Source organism: Pristiophorus japonicus, chromosome 19, assembly GCF_044704955.1.
Source record: "Pristiophorus japonicus isolate sPriJap1 chromosome 19, sPriJap1.hap1, whole genome shotgun sequence".
NCBI classification, from domain to species: Eukaryota; Metazoa; Chordata; class Chondrichthyes; family Pristiophoridae; genus Pristiophorus; species Pristiophorus japonicus.
In genome coordinates, this window is record NC_091995.1 from 16563073 (window position 1) to 16584755 (window position 21683).

At 46.4% G+C, this 21683-nt stretch overlaps 1 protein-coding gene across 5 annotated transcripts in view; it reads left to right on the forward strand.

Annotated features, from left to right (window-relative positions):
• The window catches only part of LOC139229752 (protein PRRC2A-like), a 182332-nt gene that overhangs the window by 45519 nt on the left and 115130 nt on the right, over positions 1-21683 (forward strand). For 4 of the 5 annotated variants that reach the window (XM_070861308.1, XM_070861311.1, XM_070861312.1 and 1 more), the window contains exon 2: positions 12428-12603. In XM_070861308.1, the coding sequence (XP_070717409.1) occupies positions 12489-12603 (115 nt within the window). In that variant the 5' untranslated portion in view covers positions 12428-12488. The remainder of the gene's footprint in view (positions 1-12427; positions 12604-21683) is intronic. The other variant, XM_070861309.1, reaches the window with a different exon arrangement.

The following is a 21683-nucleotide window of genomic DNA, read 5'->3' on the forward strand; positions in this document are numbered from 1 at the left end:
CACTCCCTCAATGGAAAGAATGTCCTTCCTCAAGTTAGGAGACCAAAGCTGTACACAATACTCCAGGTGTGGCCTCACCAAGGCCCTGTACAACTGTAGTAACACTTCCCTGCCCCTGTACTCAAATCCCCTTGCTATGAAGGCCAACATGCCATTTGCTTTCTTAACCGCCTGCTTTACCTGCATGCCAACCTTCAATGACTGATGTACCATGACACCCAGGTCTCGTTGCACCTGCCCTTTTCCTAATCTGTCACCATTCAGATAATAATCTGTCTCTTTTTACCACCCAAGTGGATAACCTCACATTTATCCACATTATACTTCATCTGCCATGCATTTGCCCACTCACCTAAACTATCCAAGTCACTCTGCAGCCTCATAGCACCCTCCTCGCAGCTCACACTGCCACCCAACTTAGTGTCATCTGCAAATTTGGAGATACTACATTTAATCCCCTCATCTAAATCATTAATGTACAATGTAAACAGCTGGGGCCCCAGCACAGAACCTTGCGGTACCCCACTAGTCACTGCCTGCCATTCTGACAAGTACCCATTTTCTCCTACTCTTTGCTTCCTGTCTGCTAAGCAGTTCTCAATCCACGTCAGCACACTACCCCCAATCCCATGTGCTTTAACTTTGCACATTAATCTCTTGTGTGGGACCTTGTCGAAAGCCTTCTGAAAGTCCAAATACACCACATTAACTGGTTCTCCCTTGTCCACTCTACTGGAAACATCCTCAAAAAATTCCAGAAGATTTGTCAAGCATGATGTCCCTTTCACAAATCCATGCTGACTTGGACCTATCATGTCACCTCTTTGCAAATGCGCTGCTATGACATCCTTAATAATTGATTCCATCATTTTACCCACTACCGATGTCAGGCTGACCGGTCTATAATTCCCTGTTTTCTCTCCCTCCTTTTTTTAAAAAGTGGGGTTACATTGGCTACTCTCCACTCCATAGGAACTGATCCAGTGTCTTTGGAATGTTGTAAAATAACTGTCACTGCATCCGCTATTTCCAAGGCCACCTCCTTAAGTACTCTGGGATGCAGTCCATCAGGCCCTGGGGATTTATCGGCCTTCAAATCCCATCAATTTCCCCAACACAATTTCCCAACTAATAAGGATTTTCCTCAGTTCCTCCTTCTTACTAGACCCTCTGACCCCTTTTATATCCGGAAGGTTGTTTATGTCCTCCTTAATGAATACCGAACCAAAGTACTTGTTCAATTGGTCTGCCAATTCTTTGTTCCCTGTTATGACGACCCCTGATTCTGACTGCAGGGGACCTACGTTTGTCTTTACTAACCTTTTTCTCTTTGCATATCTATAGAAGCTTTTGCAGTCCATCTTAATGTTCCCTGCAAGCTTCCTCTCATACTCTATTTTCCCTGCCCTAATCAAACCCTTTGTCCTCCTCTGCTGAGTTCTAAATTTCTCCCAGTCCCGGGTTCACTGCTATTTCTGGCCAATTTGTATGCCTCTTGGTTTTAACATTATCCTTAATTTCCCTTGTTAGCCACGGTTGAGCCACCTTCCCAGTTTTATTTTTACTCCAGACAGGGATGTACAATTGTTGAAGTTCATCCATGTGATCTTTAAATGTTTGCCATTGCCTATCCACCGTCAACCCTTTAAGTATCATTGGCCAGTCTATTCTAGCCAATTCACATCTCTCATACCATCGCAGTTACCTTTCCTTAAGTTCAGGACCCTAGTCTCTGAATTAACTGTGTCACTCTTCATAATGAAGAATTCTACCATATTATGGTTACTCTTCATTAAGACAAGACAAGACAAGATTGCTAATTAATCCCCTCTCATTACACAAGACCCAGTCTAGGATTGCCTGCTCTGTTATTGGTTCCTTGACATATTGATCTAAAAAACCATCCCTTACACACTCCAGGAAATCCTGCTCCACAGTACTGCTACCAGTTTGGTTAGCCCAATCTATATGTAGATTAAAGTCGCCCATGATAACTGCTGTACCCTTATTGCACGCATCCCTAATTTCCTGTTTGATGCCATCCCCAACCTCACTACTGCTGTTTGGTGGTCTGTACACAACTCCCACTATCGTTTTCTGCCCTTTGGTGTTTCGCAGCTCCTACCCATATAGATTCTACATCATCCACACTATGCCCTTCCTTACTATTGCGTTAGTCTCCTTTTAAGTAATAGCGCTACCCCACCTCCATTAAGCAAGAGCTTGCACCCTCAGGAGGAAAAAAGAAAAGGAACTTGCATTTATAAAGCACCTTTTACATACTTGGGAGGGTCCAACGAGTTCACAGCGAATGAAGTACTTTTGAAAACCTGGCAGTCAATTTGTACACCGCAATGCGATACAGCAATGCGATACATTGTGTTTCATGACGTTGGTTGAGGCATGAATGTTGGCCATGCACACCCCTGCTCCTCTTCTATATTGTGGCATGGAATCATAGAATCTTACAGCACAGGAGGTGGCCGTCGTGCCTGTGCCGGCTCTTTGAAAGAGCTGTCCAATTGGCCGAGGGCAACGGAGGCCATTGCCCATCCCTTGAAGGTGTTTGCCTATCTATTCTCTCCTGCATTCGCATATGGTACCTTGCTTTAACTTCTTATCAAAACGATGGCACGTGCACCACTCCCTCAGCACTGCAGTGAACTTGGATCATGTGCTGAATCCTTTTGGATGGGGATTGAGCCCATGACCTTCTGACTCTGAGGCGAGTCTGCTGCATCTGAACCAAAGCTGACACCTTAGGAGTGGGTGGGCAAAGATAGCATTTGATACTGTCGACCACTCCCATCTTTCTCCGCCATCTCTTGGCTGTGGAATACTTTGTAGCACTGCTTTAGCTTGGTTCCACCCCTGTCTGTCTCAATAGAGGCACTTCATCACTTTCAGAGGGTCAGAGGGTCTAGTAAGGAGGAGGAACTGAGGGAAATCTTTATTAGTCGAGAATTTGTGTTGGGGAAATTGATGGGATTGAAGGCCGATAAATCCCCAGGGCCTGATGGACTGCATCCCAGAGTACTTAAGGAGGTGGCCTTGGAAATAGCGGATGCATTGACAGTCATTTTCCAACATTCCATTGACTCTGGATCAGTTCCTATCGAGTGGAGGGTAGCCAATGTAACCCCACTTTTTAAAAAAGGAGGGAGAGAGAAAACAGAGAATTATAGACCGGTCAGCCTGACCTCAGTAGTGGGTAAAATGATGGAATCAATTATTAAGGATGTCATAGCAGTGCATTTGGAAAATGGTGACATGATAGGCCCAAGTCAGCATGGATTTGTGAAAGGGAAATCATGCTTGACAAACCTTCTGGAATTTTTTGAGGATGTTTTCAGTAAAGTGGACAAGAGAGAACCAGCTGATGTGGTATATTTGGACTTTCAGAAGGCTTTCGACAAGGTCCCACACAAGAGATTAATGTGCAAAGTTAAAGCACATGGGATTGGGGGTAGTGTGCTGACGTGGATTGAGAACTGGTTGGCAGACATGAGTAAATGGGTACTTTTCAGAATGGCAGGCAGTGACTAGTGGGGTACCGCAAGGTTCTGTGCTGGGGCCCCAGCTGTTTACATTGTACATTAATGATTTAGATGAGGGGATTAAATGTAGTATCTCCAAATTTGCGGATGACACTAAGTTGGGTGGCAGTGTGAGCTGCGAGGAGGATGCTATGAGGCTGCAGAGTGACTTGGATAGGTTAGGTGAGTGGGCAAATGCATGGCAGATGAAGTATAATGTGGATAAATGTGAGGTTATCCACTTTGGTGGTAAAAACAGAGAGACAGACTATTATCTGAATGGTGACAGGTTAGGAAAAGGAGAGGTGCAACGAGACCTGGGTGTCATGGTACATCAGTCATTGAAGGTTGGCATGCAGGTACGGCAGGCGGTTAAGAAAGCAAATGGCATGTTGGCCTTCATAGCGAGGGGATTTGAGTACAGGGGCAGGGAGGTGTTGCTACAGTTGTACAGGGCCTTGGTGAGGCCACACCTGAGTATTGTGTACAGTTTTGGTCTCCTAACTTGAGGAAGGACATTCTTGCTATTGAGGGAGTGCAGCGAAGATTCACCAGACTGATTCCCCGGGATGGTGGGACTGACCTATCAAGAAAGACTGGATCAACTGGGCTTGTATTCACTGGAGTTCAGAAGAATGAGAGGGGACCTCATAGAAACGTTTAAAATTCTGACTGGTTTAGACAGGTTAGATGCAGGAAGAATGTTCCCAATCTTGGGGAAGTCCAGAACCAGGGGTCACAGTCTAAGGATAAGGGGTAAGCCATTTAGGACCGAGATGAGGAGAAACTTCTTCACCCAGAGAGTGGTGAACCACAGAAAGTAGTTGAGGCCGATTCACTAAATATATTCAAAAGGGAGTTAGATGAAGTCCTTACTACTCGGGGGATCAAGGGGTATGGCGAGAAAGCAGGAATGGGGTACTGAAGTTGAATGTTCAGCCATGAACTCATTGAATGGCGGTGCAGGCTAGAAGGGCTGAATGGCCTACTCCTGCACCTATTTTCTATATTTCTATGTTCCGCTGGTGTTCCCCAAAGCTTCGTCCTTGGCTTGCTTGTTTTCCTGGCGTATATGCTGCCCCTCAGCAATAGCATTCATGGGCTTGAAGTCAGCTTTCACATGCATGCAGACGAACCAGCTTTGCGCCTCTCACCACTCTGGGCTCTTTGCAGACCATTTAGCTGCTCAGCAGTGCCTTGTCGATGTAGCGTACTGAATAAGGAGGAATTTCGATCCGACTATGCAGTGGTAACACCAAAACCAAGACATTCTGCTCTGTCGAAATCTCGTTCCTCAACACTCACGTCCTTCCTCTGTCAGTGGGTGCACACTTAGCGGCGTATTTGATGTTGAGCTTCGAAGCTTGTTTTCTTGCCATCACCAAACGCACATCTTTCTGCCTCTGCAGATGGGTGACATTGCCATCATACCTCACCACCTCCAACCTCCACTGAAATCGTTATCCACGCCATCATAATCAGAGTTTTTAAAGCATTTTTTAAATTATGGTTAAAAATAATTGTAACGTAGTGGGGTAGGGTTTTTAAAAATGTGTTTTTTAATTTAATTGTAATTTTGTATGTTTTTAAACTCTTGTGCCTGTAAAAGTAGGCTATACACCTGCTTTTGTCAGGCGCAAGAATTTTGAGGACATTTGCTGGGCAAGATATGGGTAAATCCTGAAATCGTGCCCTTGCAAAATGTTCTCGCACCTGACATGCGTTGGATCTGTCAAGCTCCTGCTTGACAGATTGGAAAAGCCGGTTTTCAGCACATGCGCATTGTGCGCTGAGAACTGGCTTTTGTGATGATGCCTTCTAGGTCCGTAGACACTCCGCACGGACCTGGGGAGGCCGGGGTTTCCAGTCCGATATTTGGGACAGACATCAGCGGTTGCGGAAATGTTTGTCTATACCCCTGACTATTGAATCCCCTGTAACAACTACGTGCCTCCGTGCAGTTCTTTGCCATGCCGCCCTGCTCTTGGCGTATCATCACCCACACTGAATACCAGTTAGTGAGTGCCGAACTCTCGGACTCCTGTTCTGCCAGCCTCGTACTACCCTGTTGGATGGCCACCCTCTCGCTGTCCTGAGCTCTGGCTGCAGGGTGAATAGCTGGAATGCATGTTCCTCGAAATTCTCAACCTCCCAAGTGGCCTGCAGTGATTCCAGCTGCTCCTCAAGCTTAGAAACTCTGAGTTTGAGCAGCCAGAGGCACTTCCTATCCCCATGGGACATCTGAAGTGTCCGGGAGCAGCATGTGGTGGCCCAGCCCAGAAATCGGCGCGGTCCGGGTCTGCACGACCATCGTCCATTAGAGGGAGCAGCGTGCTGAGGCATGCCACTCCAGGGAGCAGCGCGTGCTGCTGCAGGAGGGTGGCGGCTGCAAAGCCAGGTCGCTGATTGCAGTGCAGGCAGGCACAGCAGGAGCGGTGAAGGAGCGGCAAGGTTTGTAGAGGGAAGTGATCGGGGCCGAGGAGAGGCGTGAGTTTGGGGCCCAGAAAAGGCGCGGGCCCAGGGGCAGCAGGGGCCAGCCCACACTGCGATATGTGTGCGCAGTAGATCCATGTAGCAGAACTGGTCTCCGTCATCTTGGGTAATCTTGCCACTGGACCAAGATCTAGCTCTGTCAAGCCAGTGTGGTGGCTGGTGTGCAACAGCCACCACACGTTAACGTCCACACACAGGCATCTTCCATCCTTCAGGATGTAGTTCAGGATCTGGAACATCATTGAAACACCTGTGAACTCATCCCTTTTTGGAAGCAAGTCATCTTCACTTCGAGGGACTGCCTATGATGATGATAAATGTTGGAATCAATTATTAAAGATGAAATAGTAGCGCATTTGGAAAGCCGTGACTGGATCGGTCCAAGTCAGCAGGGATTTATTAAAGGGAAGGTACCAGTGGATTGGAAAGCAGCTAATGTAATGCCTCTGTTTTTAAAAAAAAAGGGGGGCAGACAAAAGGCAGGTATCTATAGGCTGGTTAGTTTAACATCTGTACTGGGGAAAATGCTTGAAGCTATCATTAAGGAAGAAATAGCGGGACATCTAGATAGGAATAGTGCAATCAATGGATTCATGAAGGGGAAATCATGTTTAACTAATTTACTGGAATTCTTTGAGGATATAACGAGCATGGTGGATAGAGGTGTACCGATGGATGTGGTGCATTTAGATTTCCAAAAGGCATTCGATAAGGTGCCACACAAAAGGTTACTGCAGAAGATAGAGGTACGCGGAGTCAGAGGAAATGTATTAGCATGGATCGAGAATTGGCTGGCTAACAGAAAGCAGAGAGTCGGGATAAATGGGTCCTTTTCGGGTTGGAAATCGGTGGTTAGTGGTGTGCCACAGGGATCGGTGCTGGGACCACAACTGTTTACAATATACATAGATGACCTGGAAGAGGGGACAGAGTGCAGTGCAACAAAATTTGCAGGTGACACAAAAGATTAGTGGGAAAGCAGGTTGTGTAGAGGACACAGAGGCTGCAAAGAGATTTAGATAGGTTAAGTGAATGGGCTAAGGTTTGGCAGATGGAATACAATGTCGGAAAATGTGAGGTCATCCACCTTGGGGGGGGAAAAAAAAACAGTAAAAGGGAATATTATTTAAATGGGGAGAAATTACAACATGCTGCAGTGCAGAGGGATCCCAAAAAGTTAGTTTGCAGGTGCAGCAGGTAATCAGGAAGGCGAATGGAATGTTGGCCTTCATGCGAGAGGGATGGAGTACAAAAGCAGGGAGGTCCTGCTGCAACTGTACAGGGTATTGGTGAGGCCGCACCTGGAGTACTGCGTGCAGTTTTGGTCACCTTACTTAAGGAAGGATATACTAGCCTTGGAGGGGTACAGAGACGAATCACTAGGCTGATTCCAGAGATGAGGGCGTTACCTTTTAATGATAGATTGAGTAGATTGGGTCTTTACTCGTTGGAGTTCAGAAGATGAGGGGTGATCTTATAGAAACATTTAAAATAATGAAAGGGATAGACAAGACAGAGGCAGCGAGGTTGTTTCCACTGGTCGGGGAGACTAGAACTAGGGGGCACAGCCTCAAAATACGGGGGAGCCAATTTAAAACCGAGTTGAGAAGGAATTTCTTCTCCCAGAGGGTTGTGAATCTGTGGAATTCTCTGCCCAAGGAAGCAGTTGAGGCTAGCTCATTCAATGTATTCAAATCACAGATAGATTTTTAACCAATAAGGGAATTAAGGGTTATGGGGAGCGGGCGGGTAAGTGGAGCTGAGTCCACTGCCAGATCAGCCATGATGATTTTGAATGGCGGAGCAGGCTCAAGGGGCTAATGGCCTACACCTGTTCCTAATTCTTATGTTTCTTATGTTGACAAATCTTCTGGAATTTTTTTGAGGATGTAACTAGTAGAGTGGACAAGGGAGAACCAGTGGATATGGTATATTTGGACTTTTCAAAAGGCTTTTGACAAGATCCCACACAAGAGATTGGTATGCAAAATTAAAGCACATGGTATTGGGGGTAATGTACTGACGTGGATAGAGAACTGGTTGGCAGACAGCAAGCAGAGAATCGGGAGAAACGGGTCCTTTTCAGAATGGCAGGCAGTGACTAATAGGGTGCCGCAAGGCTCAGTGCTGGGACCCCAGCTATTTACAATATACATCAAATGATTTAGATGAAGGAATTGAGTGTAATATCTCCCAAGTTTGCAGATGACACTAAGCTGAGTGGCGGTGTGAGCTGAGAGGAGGATGCTAAGAGGCTGCAGGGTAACTTGGACAGGTTAGGTTGTAGATACTGGATTCATTTCCCTTCAATCTGTTTCAGCGAATTCACTGACACACGAACACTTTTAGTCTTAGCAACATAAGACCTTTATTCTGTAGATACTCCGGCCGGGACCTGTTAAGATAAAGGGAACACTCTCGGTTCGAGCCTGTCCTCCCGTCTCTTGACAAGTCCCGTAACAGTACAAAAGCTCAACACTTATACATTGTTACAGCAGAACACATTTGAGTGACACTCAGTTTATACAATCATTGGTCGATTTCCCCCATAGCATACCCAATTGCGGGCTAACAACTCTCCAAATAGGGCGGGCTCCAGGGATGTGTTTACTGTTTCGATTGTCATCACATTTCCCTATTTTACGGCTGGTTATTAACAGCCCCTCGTCTGTCTCATGCCTGACTTTGCTTTTTCGCGTAACTCGTGTTTGACCACAACTCTGAGTAACCCCTTTTTGTGTCGACATTGCAAATATCTCAGTTTGACATTTTCTTTTAGCCATTTTCCCATGATTCCCATCCTTTTGCCACCTTCTTTAGCCATCTACCACTTTCGCAATCCTTTTTCACATTCTCGAGGTGAGTGGCAGATGCATTCTAATGTTGATAAGTGTGAGGTTATCCACTTTGATGGCAAAAACACAAAGGCAGAAAATTATCTGAATGGCAGATTAGGAAAAGGGGAGGTGCAACTAGACCTGGGTGTCATGGTACATCAGTCATTGAAAGTTGGCATGTGGGTACAGCAGGTGGTGAGAAGGCAAATGGTATGTTGGTCTTCATAGCTTGGGCATTTGAGTATAGGAGCAGGGGAGATCTTACTGCAGTTGTACAGGGCCTTGGTGAGGCCTCACCTGGAGTACTGTGTTCAGTTTTGGTGTCCTACTCTGAGGGAGGACGTTCTTGCTATTGAGGGAGTGCAGCGAAGGATCACCAAACTGATTCCCAGGATGGCAGGACTGACATACGAGGAGAGACTGGATCAACTGGGCCTGTATTCACTGGAGTTTAGAAGGATGAGAGGGGATCTCAGAAACATATAAAATTCTGACGGGACTGGATAGGTTAGATGCAGGAAGAATGTTCCCGATTTTGGAGAAGTCCAGAACCAGGGGACACAGTCTAAGGATAAGGGGTAAGCCATTTAGGACTGAAATGAGGAGAATCTTCACTCAGTTGTGAACCTGTGGAATTTCCTACCGCAGAGAGTTGTTGATGCCAGTTCATTGGATATATTCAAGAGGGAGTTCGATATGGCCCTTACGGCTAAAGGGATGAAGGGGTATGGAGAGAAAGCAGGAAAGGGGGACTGAGGTGAATGATCAGCCATGATCTTATTGAATGGTGGTGCAGACTCGAAGGGCCGAATGGCCTAATTCTGCACCTATTTTCTATGTTTCTGTGACTCGATTGACCAGTGCTCTCCTTGGGTCAGTCTGAGCCAGTGGCCAGGGAGGGACAATAATTTCAGTGGCGAAGGTATGGACTAAACACTGGATAATTCCATGTTCCTTTTAAATAGCTTTTATTTCTTTTCATTCGATTCTTTGTCTCCAGCACGCAGGCAATTGTAGATAAGGATCTGAATGCAGCTGCTTGGAAGAATGTCAATGATGGTGAGCTACAGGATTCTTAATTCTGTTGAAAAGTGTAAGGGTGCAGATTTGCACGTTGTTCCTCACTAGTTGATTGTCTTGGCAATAATTGCAGATTCTGGAATGCATTGCGTGCAAAGTGAAGGAAGCAGTTGCTTTGTGTGTGGGTGTGTGTGTGTTGTATCTGACTGAGCTTAACTAGTTCTGACTCTGCGAGATACAACTTCTGTCTGGTAGTGAACTCATTGTGTTGCAGCCTCCTAACTCCCTTTCATAGGGGGAGCGGAAGATGGCCACGGCTTAATTTGTAAGAAAAATTTTAAAATTTTGATGAACTGTGATGCTATTTTCCTTGTGCGCTGAGGGGTTAAATGTATTTTAAATTCTCTAAACTAAGGCAGTAGCGTCCTTTCCTGTTTTCACCAGTGTGTCTATTATGGTATTTACACGGAGCTTGTGTTAACCAGGATTCGCTGTCTGCCTGTTAAAATTCAAATTAGTATCTCTTACAAAAATGCCTGATTGTATTGGAGACCTAAAATAGGAGCAGGAGTAGGCCATTTGGCCTCTCAGGCCATTCAGTAAGATCATGGCTGATCTGACCATGGACTCGGCTCCACTTCCCTGCATGCTTCCCAAAACCCTTGACTCCCCTATCGTTCAGAAATCTGTCTATCTCCACCGTTAAATATATTCAATGACCCAGCCTCCACAGCTCTCCGGGGGTAGAGAATTCCCAAGATTCACAACCCTTTGAGAGAAGAAATTCCTCTTCATTTCTGGTTTAAATGGGCGACCCCTTATTCTGAAAATATGCCCCCAGTTCTAGATTTCCCCCACGAAGGGAAAAATCCTCTCTGCATCCAGCCTGTCAAGCTCCCTCAGAATCGTATACGGAGTGGGGAAAATGCTATGCCCTGCTTCCTCCCCTCTAGAAAAAGCTTACTTTTAACTTTTATATAAAAAGAAAATTGTTTAATTTTGGAAGGTGAATGCTGTAAGACAAGAATCAAATCAAAGCTGGGAGAGCCCTACAATTTAACTTTTTATTTTCTTTGGCAGCCTGCAATTTGTCTAATTGACTATGATGAATGGCACTGTGTTTCCATATGGCAACCGAACTTCGATGTCTTGTGTAAACCATTGAGAGTGAGAGATATATGCCCATTGACATGCATACTTCCCAAATTGCCCATTTAATTGTTTCTAATGAGTCATGTGGCCAGTCACTTCACGTACCTCCCAACAGAGTGAATTTAATTCTTTCCCCCCACCCCCCCCCCCCCCCCCACCTCTCCCCGAGTACAAAATATTCTAAATGAGATTTTCTGATTAAGGTGACAGTATTTTTTATCGATCTCCGTTCAAGTTACATCTACAGTTGTGCTGAACGCGAAGTATGCAGGATTGGGGTTGGGCTTTGCTTCTGCAAGGGGGTCGAAACCCAGAGTTGCCAGCTGCAATTGCAGAGTCGCTTTGAAGCCATGATGTTGCACTCGACGGTCACGGAAGCTATGTAGAACAAAAGGGGTGGGTGTGGTACTTGTGGCAATTTGAGTACTTTTCATTACTGAGGTGTCTGTTTCTGTGCTGTAAATATAATAAATTTATGTGGTGTGGAAATGTGCAACACTCAGGGACTCCTTATAGTATACCTTGACTTGATTTTAAAATGATTTATTTAAATGTGGACCTTTTTGTGTGAACCCATTTGGTTTTCTTCTAATGCTTTGCAACCAAAGTGCAGAATAAAGCATGAAGAATTGTGTTGAATCTGCCTGGAAAAAAAAATGACAGTATTGGGAATTTGATATATCGGGTTGGTATAAAAATATAGGAGAAACTCTTCCCTTGAAGATTAAATGGATGGGCTGACTGACTTCCTAATTCCAGTGTGGTAATGCCCTGTACGACGATCAGGGATTCAAGCCTCTATTTTATTGTTAAATGTAGGACCTTAGTGTGAGACCTAGCATGAAACTTCTCGACAACTTATTTGGCCATTTGCACCCAAGCTGTCTCGAAATTATTTTAAATTATATCTTTATTTACTCTCCTTTCTTTTACTCCCCCGGCATTAGTCTTTGCCAGAGCACAGGTCATGTGTCATGAAATTTCCATGTGGTTTTTCATGTCTTGGGAAGTGTCAGCAGACTATATCACCAGGGGTGTGGGGTCTTGTGGTCCATCTCTATCTGAAGTCCACACATGCATGCTTGCCAGCAAGAATCACTAGGCAGTGGCCCTGGCTGATTTTCTCTCCTTTCCTTTCCATATCCCAGGGCAGCTGTAATCCTAGTACGCTTACTATACCACCCAGCTGGTTGAGATCAGGTAACTCAGCGCAACCCCGGAATTTAACCTCGGATTCTCCTAATCTGTACAGCGCCGTCCGTATCGCACTTGTTTTAAGCACGAAACTGTCGGGTATGCTTAACTGAATACTGTTAACCAGTGAGCGAATGTTCACAGCTAACTTCTCGGTAGCAGATCTGAGTATAAACTCCTTTCCTTTTTCTTCAGAAGGAGGCACGTTTCAAGGGGTGCCTAAAGGAACCACCGTACTCAATGACCTTCCAGCGAGATGTCAGATCGTTTGGGGCAAACTGCAAAGGGAAAGGATGGAAAAACCAAGTACTCGTCGCTCAACCTGTTTGATACTTACAAAGGAAAGTCCTTAGAAACTCAGAAACCCGCAGGTAATCCAAGAGGGGCACAGTACTCTGATTATTAATGACGCCTGTAACGACTCGTTCTTGCCCAACTTTGTGTTCGTGTTTATTTCTGTGACCGACTGAGATTAGACAAATCATCCATCTAGTTAATCTAATCTTGTCATTAGACTATCTTCAAGTAATAGTTTACTATCATTTAAGCCAATGCAATTTTGGTCCACTACAGAGTGTTCTCTACCCTGCAGTCCTGAAGGTCCTTCCCATGAAGTGTGGTGCAGCTAAATCGAATCCTGATAGAGAGGTTTAGGGAGGGAATTCCAGAGCTTGGGGTCCAGGCCGCTGAAGGCACGCCAGACGATATCAGCTAATTTTGGTCCATAATAGAAATAAAAGCTGGCACCTTTTTGTTCTGTATACCATGTGATGTCTTGCTATCGGTGTTAGATCCACATCGATGCCTGTCATTGCATGGCTCATTACTAGCCAATCCCTCTCCCATGCTTTTGTAGCATATTTTGTGCTTTGAGACCAGTTGTTGCATCATTGTGGGCTGATACCAACCATAAGGAGCTGTGGGATGAGGACCATTGGAGTGATACCAATAGTGAGACATGCAGGAGGACAGAGTTGTCAGTAGGATTTAAGTTAAGTGTAAATGTGGCTGTCGAAATTTTCGCACTATGTCCACTTAAGTTGTCAGAAACACCTAATAAAAAACAGAAATTGCTAGAATATTCAGCAGGTCAGGCAGCATCTGTGAGGAGAGAAACGGAGTTAACGTTTCAAGTCGAATACCTTTTCGTCAGAACACTAATTTAGTTGCACTTTCAAATATTGGTTGTGTCTGGAGAGAGCATTTTGAGCTGTATATAACAAGGTTGAAGTTCTGGTGGGAATAATTCATGGTAGTAAGTTCGTAGTATTATAGAAAAGTGTATTGGCACAACTTCAAAGTATATTGGATTTCTTTTTTCTTTCTGTTAGCATATTGGTAACAATACACTGAATAAACCTAGTGACACACCGAAGAAAATGAATGAGCGTTTGTATAGTAAATGGCTTGAAAGAAACACCAACATCAGCTGAATGGTGTGTATTGAGGAAATGTGCACAGCACTGCATTGAATACATTGTCAAGTGTTCAGTCTCTGCTTCTCTCACTTCGTTTTGACTGTTTCCTCATTTTTTAAATTAAAGGCACTTTTTGATACATGATGACATTGACTTCTACATATGTTGATGACCGACAGTACCTTGCCTTCGTAACCATGTTAAGCATTGATTGCAATTAATCGGTGGAGCATATAGTTGTCGAGTTCTATCCTTGCCCAACAGCTGCTCATTTTCCAGCACGAGTCACTGTATCCATCAGGAACGGGAATCTTCGCTGATAAATTTTTCCCCCATTCCTTTTTCCAAAACTATGACGTTGCAGCAAATTGTAATGCTGCAGCTGTTGCCTTTGCTGAGCCCAAAGATGGATGCTGCAACCTTCCTAGTCAGTGTGGCTCAGTTTTCCAGTGTACAGTGGCTACTTTGTCTGCATTGCAAGAGCCATTGTGGTCTATAAGCCTCATTGGTTCTGGAATTAAAAACCAAAAATGCTGGAAATCTCAGTGGGTCAGGCAGCATCTGTGGAGGGAGAAACAGAGTTAACGTTTCAGGTCGATGGCCCTTCGTCAGAACTGGTAATAGTTTGAAATGTAACAGATTCTTAAGGAAGTGCTGGGGGCCTGAAAAGGGGAGGGCGGTGGGGGTGGGGGGAGAAAAGAACAAAAGGGAAGGTCTGTGATAGGATGGAAGGCATAAGAGATTTGAGAGACACGGGATGATGGGCCAACTTGAGATAGTAATAGCACAAGTTAGGAAACAAAAGATGAGTCTAGATAGGGTGTGAATGGCAGAATAATTACTAGCTGCCATGGAAAATAGAGAAATAAAAAAGGGGGGTGGGGGGAGTTTTTTTTTAAAGTGAGGAAAGTGAACAAAATGTGGGCAGGGGTTATGATCTGAAATTGTTGACCTCGATGTTGAATTTGGAAGGCTGTAAAGTGCCTAAATGTCTCCATTCTGTAATTTATAGTGGGTAACTCCCATTTTCTTTTACGAAATGTGAGCAAGAAACCCCAAAATTATAAACCTGTTGGTTTAATGTCTGTTGTGGGGATGTTATTGGAATCTACAATTAAGGACGGTGACTGACCACTTAAAAGAAATTTGAGCTGATTAGAGAGAGCCAACATGGCTACGTCATGTCTAACTAACCTAATTGAATTTTTTGAGAAAGTAACTAAAGTAGTCGACGGGGGAATGTCTATGGATGTAGTTTATATGGACCTCCAGAAAGCATGAGATAAGATTCCACAAAAGAGACTGTTAAAGTTAAAACTCATAGAATTGAAGTCAAATCATTGACCTGGTTAGGAGATTGGTTAGGCAGTAGAAGACAGTGTAGAGATAATGGATACTCAAATTGGAAGTGACTAGTGGTTTCCCATTAGTGCTGGGGCTCATCTATTCATTATATTTATGACTTGGATAATGATTGAGAGCCATATTCCAAATTTGTCAATGACACAAAGATTGGTGGTATAGTTACTAGTGTAGAAGGGAACATAAAGGTACAAAGAGGTATTGATAGATTAAGTGAGTGGGCAAAACTCTGGCAGATGGATTTCAACACAGTTAAGTGTGAGGTCATCTATTTTGGACCAAAAAGTGATAGATCTGAGTTTGTTAAAATAGTGATCAGCTAGAATAGTGGAGGTCCAAATAAATTGCACATGGATCACTAAAATGTAGTGGTGTATACAAAAAAATAATCAAAAAGATTAATGGCATTTTAGCATTTATATAAGTAAGAACATAAGAATTAGGAACAGGAGTAGGCCATCTAGCCCCTCGAGCCTGTTCCGCCATTCAACAAGATCATGGCTAATCTGGCCGTGGACTCAGCTCCGCTTACCCGCCCGCTCCCCGTAACCCTTAATTCCCTTATTGGTTAAAAATATCTATCTGTGACTTGAATACATTCAATGAGCTAGCCTCAACTGCTTCCTTGGGCAGAGAATTTCACAAATTCACAACCCTCTGGGAGAAGAAATTCCTTCTCAGCTCGGTTTTAAATTGGCTCCCCCGTATTTTGAGGCTGTGCCCCCTAGTTCTAGTCTCCCCGACCAGTGGAAACAACCTCTCTGCCTCTATCTTGTCGATCCCTTTCATTATTTTAAATGTTTCTATAAGATCACCCCTCATCCTTCTGGACTCCAACGAGTAAAGACCCAGTCTACTCAATCTATCATTAAAAGGTAACCCCCTCATCTCCGGAATCAGCCTCGTGAATCGTCTCTGTACCCCCTCCAAAGCTAGTATATCCTTCCTTAAGTAAGGTGACCAAAATTGCATGCAGTACTCCAGGTGCGGCCTCACCAATACCCTATACAGTTGCAGAAGGACCTCCCTGCTTTTGTACTCCAACCCTCTCGCAATGAAGGCCAACATTCCATTCACCTTCCTGATTATTTGCTGCACCTGCAAACTAACCTTTTGGGATTCATGCACAAGGAACTCAAAAGAGTTTCATGCACAAGGAACCCCAGGTCCCTCTCCACCGCAGCATGTTGTAATTTCTCCCCATTCAAATAATATTCCCTTTTATTGTTTTTTTTTTTCCCCAAGGTGGATGACCTCACACTTTCCGACATTGTATTCCATCTGCCAAACCTTAGCCCATTCGCTTAACCTATCTAAATCTCTTTGTAGCCTTTCTGTGTCCTCTACACAACCTGCTTTCCCACTAATCTTTGTCATCTGCAAATTTTGTTACACTACACTCTGTCCCCTCTTCCAGGTCATCTATGTATATTGTAAACAGTTGTGGTCCCAGCACCGATCCCTGTGGCACACCACTAACCACCGATATCCAATTCGAAAAGGACCCATTTATCCCGACTCTCTGCTTTCTGTTCGCCAGCCAATTCTCGATCCATGCTAATACATTTCCTCTGACTCCGCGTACCTTTATCTTCTGCAGTAACCTTTTGTGTGGCACCTTATCGAATGCTTTTTGAAAATCTAAATACACCACATCCATCGGTACACCTCCATCCACCATGCTCGTTATATCCTCAAAGAATTCCAGTAAATTAGTTAAACATGATTTCCCTTTCAGGGCTGGAATATAATGGGGAGGAAGTTTTGATAACAGCTATACAAAGCCCTGGTTAGACCACATCTGGAGTACTAAACTGTTCTGGGTAATGCATCTTAGAAACTATATATTGGGCTTGGAAAGAATACAGCACAGATTCACCAGAATGTTACCAGGGCTCCCAAGATTTTGTTTTTTTAATCGATTTTGGGATATGGGCGGCGTAGGCAAGGCCAGCATTTATTGTCCATCAGTGATTTCCCTTGAGAAGGTGGTGGTGAGCCATCGCCTTGAACCGCTGCAGTCTGTGTGGTGAAGGTACTCCCACAGTGCTGTTAGGGAGGGGGTTCCAAGATTTTAATCCAGCGACAATGAAGGACATATTTCCAAGTCAGAATAGTGTGTGGCTTGGAAGGGAACGTGGAGGTGATGGTGTTCCCATGCACCTGCTATCCTTGTCCTTCTAGATGGTAGAGGTCACGGGTTTGGGAGGTGCTGCCAAAGAAGCCTTGGCGAGTTGCTGCAGTGCATCTTGTAGACGGTACACTGCAGCCACGGTACAGTGTTGGAGGGAGTGAATGTTTAAGGTGGTGGATTGGGTGCCAATCAAGCGGCCTGCCATGTCCTGGATAGTGTCAAGCTTCTTGAGTGTTGTTGGAGCTGCACTCATCCAGGCAAATGGAGAGTATTCCATCCCACTCCTGACATGTACATTGTAAATCTTAGAAAGGCTTTAGGGAGCCGGGAGGTGAGGCACTTGCCGCAGAATACCCAGCCTCTGACCTGCTATTGTTGCCACAGTATTCATGTGGCTGGTCTAGTTGAGTTTCTGGTCAATGGTGATCCCCAGGATGTTGATCGTGGGGGATTCGGTGATGGTAATGCCGTTGAATGTCATTGGGCAGTGGTTAGACTCTCGCTTGGAGATGGTCATTGCCTGGCATTTGTGTGGTGTGAATGTTACTTGCCACTTATCAGCCAAGACTGTCGTCCACGTCTTGTTGCGTGCGGGCATGGACTGCTTTATTATCTGGGGAGTTGCGAATGGCACCGAACACTGTGCAGTCATCAGTGAACATCCGCACTTCTGACCTCATGATTGAGGGAAGGTCATTGATGAAGCAGCTGAAGATTTTTGGGGCTGTGATGATTGGCTTCCAACCACTGCAACCATCTTTCTTTGTACTAGGTATGACTCCAGCCAGTGGAGAGTTTTGCCCCTGATTCCCATTGACTTAAATTTTACTTTGACTTCTTGATGTTACACTCTGTCAAATGCTGCCTTGATGTCAAGGGCAGTTACTCTTGCCTCACTTCTGGAGTTTAGCTCTTTTAGAACATAAGAACATAAGAATTAGGAACAGGAGTAGGCCATCTAGCCCTTCGAGCCTGCTCAGCCATTCAACAAGATCATGGCTGATCTGGCCGTGGACTCAGCTTCACTTACCCGCCTGCTCCCCGTAACCCTTAATTCCCTTATTGGTTAAAAATCTATCTATTTGTGATTTGAATACATTCAATGAGCTAGCCTCAACTGCTTCCTTGGGCAGAGAATTCCACCGATTCACAACCCTCTGGGAGAAGAAATTCCTTCTCAACTCGGTTTTAAATTGGCTCCCCCGTATTTTGATGCTGTGCCCCCTAGTTCTAGTCTCCCCGACCAGTGGAAACAACCTCTCTGCCTCTATCTTGTCGATCCCTTTCATTATTTTAAATGTTTCTATAAGATCACCCCTCATCCTTCTGAACTCCAACGAGTAAAGACCCAGTCTACTCAATCTATCATCATAAGGTAACCCCCTCATCTCCGGAATCAGCCGAGTGAATCGTCTCTACCCCCGGCAAAGCTAGTATATCATTCCGCAATACTCCAGGTGCGGCCTCACCAATACCCTATACAGTTGCAGCAGGACCTCCCTGCTTTTGTACTCCATCCCTCTCGCAATGAAGGCCAACATTCCATTCGCCTTCCTGATTACCTGCTGCACCTGCAAACTAACTTTTTGGGATTCATGCACAAGGACCCCCAGGTCCCTCTGCACCGCAGCATGTTGTAATTTCTCCCCATTCAAATAATAATCCCTTTTACTGTTTTTTTTTTTTCCCCAAGGTGGATGACCTCACACTTTCCGACATTGTATTCCATCTGCCAAACCATTCGCTTAACCTGTCTAAATCTCTGCAGCCTCTCTCTGTCCTCTACACAACCCACTTTCCCACTAATCTTTGTCCCTGCTTGGACCAAGGCTGTAATGAGGTCTGGAGCAGAGTGGTTGTGACTGAACCCAAACTGGGCATCAGTGAGCAGATTATGGGAGTGTAAGTGCTGCTTGATAGCACTGTTGACGAGACCTTCCATCATTTTGCTGATGATTTGACAGTAGACTGATGGGGTGGTAATTGGCCGGATTGAATTTGTCCTGTTTTTATTTTTGGAACAGGAAATACCTAGATAATTTTCCACATTGTCGGCAGATGCCAGTGCTGTAGCTGTACTGGAACAGCTTAGCTAGAAGTGCGGCAAGTTCTCGGGCACAACTCTTAAGCATGACAGTCGGGATGTTGATGAGGCCCATAGCCTTTGCTGTATCCAGTGTGCTTAGCCTTTTCTTTGTCACATGGAGTGAATCGAATTGGCTGAAGACCGGCTTCTGTGATGGTGAGGACCTCATGAGGAGGCCGAGCTGGATCATCCGCTTGGCACTTCTAGCTAAAGATGGTTGCAAGCGCTTCTGCTTTGTCTTTTGCACTCGTGTGCTGGGTTCCGCCATCATTGAGGACTGGGATGTTCGTGGCGCCTCCTCCATCCGTTAGTTGTTTAATGGTTCACCACCATTAACGATGTGACAAGACTGCAGAGCTTTGATCTGATCTAATGATTGTGGCATTGCTTAGCTCTGTCTATAGCATGCTGGTTCTGCTGTTTAGCATGCATGTAGTCCTGTGTTGCAGCTCCCTCAGGTTGGCACCTCATTTTTAGATATGCCTGGTGTTGCTCCTGGAATGCTTTTCTGCACTCATTGAACCAGGGTTGGTCCCCCTGGCTTCATGGTAATTGTAGAGTGAGGTATATGCCGGGCCATGAGGTTAAATTATGAGCAGAAATTACATAAACTAGGCTTGTATTCCCTGGAATATAGGTTTTGATTTTGAATGACAGAGAGTGGGGGGGGCGGGAGAGTGGGGGGGGCGGGAGAGTGGGGGGGGCGGGAGAGTGGGGGGGGCGGGAGAGTGGGGGGGGCGGGAGAGTGGGGGGGGGCGGGAGAGTGGGGGGGGCGGGAGAGTGGGGGGGGGCGGGAGAGTGGGGGGGGGCGGGAGAGTGGGGGGGGGCGGGAGAGTGGGGGGGGGCGGGAGAGTGGGGGGGGGCGGGAGAGTGGGGGGGGCGGGAGAGTGGGGGGGGCGGGAGAGTGGGGGGGGCGGGAGAGTGGGGGGGGCGGGAGAGTGGGGGGGGCGGGAGAGTGGGGGGGGCGGGAGAGTGGGGGGGGCGGGAGAGTGGGGGGGGCGGGAGAGTGGGGGGGGCGGGAGAGTGGGGGGGGCGGGAGAGTGGGGGGGGGCGGGAGAGTGGGGGGGGCGGGAGAGTGGGGGGGGCGGGAGAGTGGGGGGGGCGGGAGAGTGGGGGGGGCGGGAGAGTGGGGGGGGCGGGAGAGTGGGGGGGGCGGGAGAGTGGGGGGGGGCGGGAGAGTGGGGGGGGCGGGAGAGTGGGGGGGGCGGGAGAGTGGGGGGGGCGGGAGAGTGGGGGGGCGGGAGTCTAGGACAAGGAAGCATAACCTTAATGTTGGGACATTCAGAAGAGAAATTAGGAAGCACTTCTTCGTGCAAAGGGTAGTAGAAGTGTGGAACCCCACTCCCACAGAAAGTCGCAGTCCCTGGAATTGAGGAAGACTTGCTGCCACTCCTAAAGTGAGTTCTTTGGTGGCTGAACAGTCCAATACGAGAGCCACAGACTCTGTCACAGGTGGGACAGATTGTCGTTGAGGGAAGGGGTGGGTGGGACTGGTTTACCACACGCTCTTTCCGTTGCTTGCGCTTGATTTCTGCATGCTCTCGCCGTTGAGACTCAAGTGCTCAACGCCCTCCCGGATGCACTTTCTCCACTTAGGGCGGTCTTTGGCCAGGGACTCCCAGGTGTCAGTGGTGATGTCGCACTTTATCAGGGAGACTTTGAGGGCGTCCTTGTAACGTTTCCGCTGCCCACCTTTCATCTCGTTTGCCGTGAAGGAGCTCTGCATAGAGCACTTGCTTTGCGAGTCTCGTGTCTGGCATGTGAATTATGTGGCTTGCCCAGCCAAGCTGATCGAGTGTGGTCAGTGCTTCAATGCTGGAGATGTTATCCTGGACGAGGACACTGATGTTGGTGCGCCTGCCCTCCCAGGGAATTTGTAGGATCTTGCGGAGACATTGTTGGTGATATATCTCCAGCGACTTGAGGTGTCTTCTGTACATCGTCCATGCCTCTGAGCCATACAGCAAGGCGGGTATTATTACAGCCATGTAGACCATGGTGGTAAATTTGAGGGCCTGGTCTCGAACACACTTTTTCCTCAGGAAGCCAAGGCTGCACAGGCGCACTGGAGGCGGTGCTGTATCTCCGTATCAACGTCTGCTTTTGTTGATAAGAGGCTCCCGAGGTATGGGAAATGGTCCACGTTGTCGAGGGCCGTGCCGTGGATCTTGATGACTGAGGGGCAGTGCTGTGCAGCGAGGACAGACTGGTGGAGGACCTTTGTCTTATGGATGTTTTGCGTAAGGCCCATGCTTTCGTATGCCTCAGTAAATGCATCGACTATATCCTGGAGTTCAGCCTCAATGTGCGCAGACGCAGGCGTGGTCCGCATACTGTAGCTCAGTGACAGAAGTTGGGGTGATCTTGAACCTGGCCTGGAGGCGGTGTAGGTTAAACAGCTTCCCACTGGTTCTGTAGTTTAGTTCCACTCCAGCGGAGAGCTTGTTGACT